The sequence below is a fragment of the Culex quinquefasciatus genome, chromosome 3, assembly GCF_015732765.1.
Source record: "Culex quinquefasciatus strain JHB chromosome 3, VPISU_Cqui_1.0_pri_paternal, whole genome shotgun sequence".
In the NCBI taxonomy this organism is placed as follows: domain Eukaryota; kingdom Metazoa; phylum Arthropoda; class Insecta; order Diptera; family Culicidae; genus Culex; species Culex quinquefasciatus.
In genome coordinates, this window is record NC_051863.1 from 116,232,624 (window position 1) to 116,239,316 (window position 6,693).

Below are 6,693 nucleotides of genomic sequence, written 5' to 3' on the forward strand. Positions count from 1 at the left end.
TCTTTTCATCGTTTTTGAAATTTATCTGAGGAATGTTCTGGTTCTGGGTGCAGGTTTTTCCGGCCGCGTGGCCATCTTACGGTAAAAAACACGATTAAAAACCATTTCTGATCACTTTTTTTCATTTTAATGCAAAAATTTTTTTTGGCAAGACAACATTTTTTCGATGGATCAACTATGGTCTCCTTGGAACGAACTGTCAAGTAGGAGCTTTTCTGTCAAGAAGGACCGCGAGGCTAATTTTTTAAAATTGATTTAAAAATTCATTTTAAACTCTTTGTGGTCGTACAAAGGGTCATTGTACTCAGAATAATAAGCTTTATCGCTGTAAACTATAATATCAGCAATCTAAGCTTCATTTTAGGACCCAATTAACTGGACCCCATCAACCTAATCCTACCCTCACTAAGCCTCTCGGCGTAATCCTGCCCTCACTAATCCTCTCGGCGACGTCGCTGCCACTCAGTTTCAACAAGTTTGCTCCGGAGACTACGAAAACGAATTGATTCCGCCGCGTCTTCCCTGCGATCCATGAGCGCGATCAGAAAATCGACACATTCTATTGATTTCTGATGTTCTTCCCTCCCTTCGTCGAATCGTTCAACAAGGATTGATTCATCAACTGGTTCTTCGATCAGCCAATCCTCATCGAAATCGAATGAATCCTTATCATCCCTGGCCAGAACACTGTCAATAATCTCCTGGTCCGTGTAGACGTCGCAAACGCCTACGATTAAGTTGCCATTTTTATCGCACACTTTGTCGTTAAGCCAATCATTAATCTCGTCGTTGGTAGGGTCGTCCGGAAAGAACCAAGCGGTGTCCTCACGCAGAAAAATCTGATTGTGAACATGGCAAAATGTTGGGCACAGCTGCTAAACACGATAGTCATCTCGAGGCCGGCAAACTTGTTTGCCAAATTCAACTTAACATGTTTGTGGGTTCAACAAACATGTTTGTAATTGCCACGGCCTGACATGTTTGTAAGACACATTCCGCCGTGACGTTGCAACGCTTTGACTTTTCTTTTTTCAGTATTTCGGCTGTAACTCAAAAATTACATTGAAAAGGTACATATGTTATTACAGATTCGGAAAGTACATTAAATTTCCTATAAGAAACAATGTTGAAACTTTATTTTAAGCGAATATTCTATTTTTGAGAGGGGGATATGTAGCGTGACGTTGCAACGCGTGACTTTTTCTCAATCCTGGCCCAATTCATGTTTCGCCAATAACTCTGCTCTGTTAAACGACAAATTTGGAGTTCTTCTTCCATTTTTAGTGTAAAATTGGCCAACAAATCGAATGCAATCATTAGTTTTTCGAAAAAATTAAACCTCGATTTTTGAAGACCGCTTACATTTCGTGACGTTGCAACGCTCTGTTTTTGAAAACAGGGTTTTTCGTTGCGTTGCAACGTCACGAAATTATAGTTTCAAAATAAATCATAGTTTTTGTTAGGCTGAACAACTGTAGATTAAGATTTGATTATAAGACATTAATAGACAGTACAAGGACATGTGAATTGATTGGCCTGCCCATGTTAGACCCCCCCCTCCCTCTATTCTGCTTTCACAGTTGCAGTACTATTTACGAAGTTTTCCAAAGGGTTTTCAAAATATTTTTTTTTGTATTATTCCATTATCACGAAGGAAACCCCCACCCCCCTCTCCCGTCCTCTATCCATGTAACGGGACGTCCATGCATTACGTAACGGCGTAATATCAAGGGGGAGGGAGGAGGGTTCGAGGATTTATACAAAAAAAGTGTATCGGAAATGTATTTCCAGGGGGTGGAAGGGGTCTAAAAATATAAATGTTTTGTTACGTAATGCACGAACGCTCCCTTAATATTTTAATGGTTTTGGGAAACTCACAAAACACGTGGAAGTTTTAGAAGGGAGGTGAGGAGCTTCAAGTTTTCAGGAGGGCTTATTTTGAATTTATAAATAAAGGGCCCATAACGTTTGTTGATGGCCCCTAAGGGGTGATCTGCAAACAACGTAACTTATTTTGTTGACTTTTATGCTTTTTGATTTAAATTTGAGGAAATGGGGTGATTTGCAAACAACGTAACTTATTTTGTTGACTTTTGTGCTTTTTGATTTAAATTTGAGGAAATAATAAAACTGTTTACCTGCGCAACATAACATTTTTAATTGCGAACAACTAAACGTTGCATACAACTTATATAGGCAAGGGTTCGTCCAACAACAGAGTGACAAAAGTTTGTAAAAAAAAACAATCGAATCACGTGATTTTCATTGTTAAGTGAATTTCACTGTAATTTGGCCTACTTAAGGGTGTGGGATAAAAAAAATCGTTGCGTTTTATTAGAATGAACCCTCACGTAAATCAGTTAATCATAAAGGGGCCATTCAGTAACCACGTGATTACTTTTTTGAAAGTTTTAGATTTTTTCCCCCTTTTGAACATCGGTCTATTTTGATTTGTTCAACAAGTTTCATAAAATACTACTTTTTTCGAGTTGCATACAAACTTAAGTGACGGAATTTGTGAATGACCCATGTACAATTCTTTTATAAATATGCTCGGAAACATTATATAAAAAATATATAATATTTAGTATCCTTTTATCTTCAACAACCAACTACGCATTCACCTTTTTTACCATGTGGCCAATATGATTTAAAATTTCGTGACGTTGCAACGCAAACTTAAACCTGTTGTAACTTTGGATCTAGACAACCAATTAAGTCGCTCTAGATTGCATTTGAAAGCTCTTTCCAAGTACAAAGAGCATCCGAAATATCAAAATGATTGAATGTTTAGTTTTTTGTTGACATAAACAAATGTCCCTTTTTCGTGACGTTGCAACGCAATAAAATGGTAAACTTACACTAGTTTGAAAAAATACTTAACTTAAGATAAACTGCAAACCCATGACATTTCCGTTTAGTACAACTAAAAACCTACAAAATGCAATCAAAACAATAATTTTTGGATTTTATTTCGCTGAAAACCAGGAGTTTTTAGAAAAATGTTTTAAAACGATGATTTTATCACGAATTGATGCATAACTTAACCAACTTGTACAAAATGATATTCAAATGATCAATTAATGAAAACCATGATTTTTGAAGCTTCAAGTAGTCTAGAATCGAGGAAAAATATCCAAATAGCTCATACACGCTTTTCAAAATTTCATCCTAAGGTGTACATTGCCGGAGAATGTGTCGTAAATATAATAAACATTTGGGATGATTTAATAAACATGATTGTTGATTCTAAGATCAGTTTTATGAAAATCTTCTTTTCTTCTTCTTCTTTGTTTTCTTAACATGTATGAATCGATGCAAGGTTTTTTGATAATATTTATTTCACCTTTTTTACTTAAAAATAACAATATATTATTAAGAGTTCCGGCCACGTTTATTTTACAATCGTTTTCACTGGACGCCGACAAGAAAAATCAGCTGCTGGAGACATGGTGCAAGCTACCTGAAAAAGAAATTTTTGAAACATCGAACTCATCGGGAAAACAAAATTACTCAGTTTTTACCTCATTATACCCGGATATAGTTTCCACCAGCCATGTTGTATGACAGGAACTAGGACTGCAACAAAAAAATAATGGATTTATTTGTAAATTACATACCTAATAAAACACATATTTACCTATTTCATGAACATCTCCAGAATTCCACATTCTCACTTCGGCCATATTGTTGTTGAAGTTGGATTTAAAACATACACTGTTTATTTTCCTAACACGTTAAATTGAGTTGAGGTTCAAACAACAAACGTGTTTGTCAAAATGGCAAAATGTTAGTCGAACCGAAAAACGGTGATTATTGAAATGATAAATTGTTGTAGTGACGCCTACAAAACGTGATAGTTGATTTTAATAAACTGTTTTGCTAATTCAAACTTACACAATTTTTGTGCGTGCTGGACAAGGGCCAAGACGTCTTGATCAAAAGAAGCATTGTCTTCCACGTCCAAGACAAACGTTGGGAACTCGTTGAACAACTTACGCCATGACCCCTCGATCGTCTTAGATGAAATTTCTGTCCAAGCTTGATCCAGCCAATCAATCGTCTGTCGTAGTGAAACATTCTTCAACCCGATTCGGATTAGTTTTTTGTTGGCAAAAACGATTCGATTCGTGTGTTTATTTACTTTTTCGGACTGCTCGAACAGAATCAAAACATTTCAACAGTGCGACCAGTTTCGCAGAAAACTGCATGAACGAATATTTCATGGCAACCCTGACTGCATGAAAAAAAATATTTTCAGTCGAGCACGATCTGAACACGATGAGCGCGATGAGCGCGATCTGGCACGATTTGCCACGATGAGCGAAAAACAACCACGATGAAGGTGCGATGAGCGAATATAGTGGAATTTGACGCGATATGATGCGATTTTTATCAAATCGCGGAGTGTCATTCCCCTCGCTTCAACCTGTTCTCGAACAGTGCTTCCTGGTCATCGAGCAACAAATGCAGCATGAGCTTTTTCTTGTACCTCTTTTTCACAGCATTAATTACGCCCTGATCCATTGGTTGACCGAGAGCTGTGACGTTAGGCGGCAGGAAGATCACTTTGATCTTCCCGTCGTCGCTTTCTAGAACATCTCCTAAGTCGTGATGTGCAGAACAGTTATCGAGGACGAGCAGAGCGCGCGGTTCTACGCCGTTTTCCGCGGAAAACTTCCTCACCGATGGAACGAACTGGCCGTGGAACCACTCCTTGAACAGTAATCTGTTCATCCAAGCCTTCTTCGAGCCTTTGTAGTAAACCGGGATGGACGATTTATCCTTGGGCAGGGTTCGAGGATTTTCGGCGGTTCCAATCAACATCAATGGCAGCTTGTTCGATCCGTCAGTGTTACTACAGGGCATAAAGGTCACTCTGGACTTAATTACTTTTCGTCCTTAAGCAATGTCCTCGTCATTCATAATCAATGTGAGGGACGGAAGCAACTTCACGAAAAGGGCCGATTCGTCCGCGTTGTAGATCTCAAATTTCTCATAATTGTTATCAATAATCAGTTGCACCAAGTGGGCCTTGAACTTTTCGAAGGCAGCGGTATCTGACGATGCACACTCGCCCTTGATCCCAGCCATCTTCAATCCGTAGCGCTTCCGGAACCTGTCATACCACCCATTGCTTGCAGTGAAAGTTTGCTCCTCGTCGAACACTCCTTGCTCTTTCAACGATCGGAACATTTGTTCGCCTTTTGCCCGGACAATATCCGGAAGCAAGATATGCTTTTTCAGCCGTTCCTGAAGAATCCACACAAACAGGCAATCCTCCAAGGTCACCAATTTGGCAGTTTTAACGGTGCGCCGCTCTTTCACACCGTTCTCCAGGAACTTTTGCCGAGCCAGTCGGATTGACTCTTCCTGTTTCTTGATGTTAGATGTTCAGCACCGTTGTGCGTGCAATATTAAATTCTTTGGAGACTGCCGAAACCTGCGATCCACAAAGCAGACTGTCCAGAATTCGTACTTTCTGGTCGAGGTATAACGTAACGTGTTTCTTCTTAGGTTGATCGGTAATGTCGCTAAATTGGATTTAAAAAGTCAATCAAAACATTCCGTCTAAGTAAGATTGAGCAAACTTACCTGATATTGAGCTCAGACAGCGGCTTCCGCTTCGATGCCATCGTTCATCGAGCTTGTTTGCGGTTGTTCAAACACTACAAGAAAACAAAACTTGGTTAGAACCAATTTCCAAAACAATCCGTTTGACCACCGGAACATGAGACGTTTGGCCAACGTAACGTGGTCCAACGGGCAGCTCCGCGAACTTACGTTGAAAAAAACCCACCGATGACCAGAAATTTCTCCATGTGCTTCAGCTCAAGCTGGATTTGTTTATAAACAAGTCGCAAATCAAAACATAAACACAGATAGGGTTGCAAGCATGGAAGAAAATGTTGCGAATAGGGTAACCAGTTTGTCAAACTAAAACGAAACTCCGTTGGTTTGACAACAATTGGTGTCAAATCATCGGGATGTGAGTGTATTTCCCCTACGCACTTCGGAAGAAACCGGTCAAGAAAAATTTCAAATGGGCAGCAGTGGCATCGGATGCAAGCCAGAGAGGGTGAAGAAAAGCCCCAAGAAAACGCTCCCTCTCCTTTGTTCTGCTGTTCGTAAAACTGTTTCTCAACCCCTTTCCTTCCGATCTCCATACTGGCCTGAACTCCGTACTAGCCTTAATAGTTTAATTCAAGCAAAACAATGTAGATGGGCCAAAGCCGAAGTGTAAACAAACCGCCCTGTGCCGCCCTGCGTATGTCAGTGCATGTTTACATTAGGAACGATCAGGATAGACTCTTTGTTTATACGTCGGTTTCGGGCCATTTATTGTGAAGGCAGACAAAAATCAAAATACGAGCGCAACCTGCCAAAGCCTGTTGCGCCACGGGCTGATGTACACGCTTACGACAAACCACTCAATTGTTGTATGGCGCAACAGATTTTTTGCGCAACAGAAGAGATGCGCACTTCGGTTTGGTGGTGCGCGGATAATACATTGTTTTGCTTGAATTTCCCTCGTGGTTTTGAGTTGGCTTAACATTTCAATGAAGCACCCTATTCGAGTGGTAGAAATGACAGTTCTGTCATAGGGCCGGTATGCTCTTCAAAAGAAAGGGGGTCAAGAAACAGCTTTACGAACGGCAGAACAAAAGAGAGGAAACGTTTTCTTGGGACATT

General features: G+C 39.9%; 2 protein-coding genes across 3 annotated transcripts; both read right to left on the reverse strand.

The window, feature by feature from the left end:
• Positions 1–375: 375 nt before the first annotated feature.
• Positions 376–4,158, reverse strand: LOC119770100. 2 transcript variants are annotated; one of them, XM_038264334.1, is made up of 3 exons: positions 4,145–4,157; positions 4,000–4,081; positions 376–824 (listed from the first exon to the last, which is right to left on the reverse strand). In XM_038264334.1, the coding sequence occupies exons 2-3, from the start codon at positions 4,078–4,080 to the stop codon at positions 435–437; spliced, it is 471 nt and encodes a 156-aa protein (XP_038120262.1). In that variant the 5' UTR covers position 4,081; positions 4,145–4,157; the 3' UTR covers positions 376–434. The 2 variants fall into 2 exon arrangements, with proteins under 2 accessions (XP_038120262.1, XP_038120261.1); XM_038264333.1 differs by having other exon boundaries at positions 4,000–4,158.
• A 252-nt stretch (positions 4,159–4,410) lies between these two features.
• Positions 4,411–5,196, reverse strand: LOC119769215 (jerky protein homolog-like). Its single transcript, XM_038261133.1, is given in 1 exon segment — positions 4,411–5,196. A coding segment is annotated over 1 exon segment (786 nt).
• Positions 5,197–6,693: the final 1,497 nt, after the last annotated feature.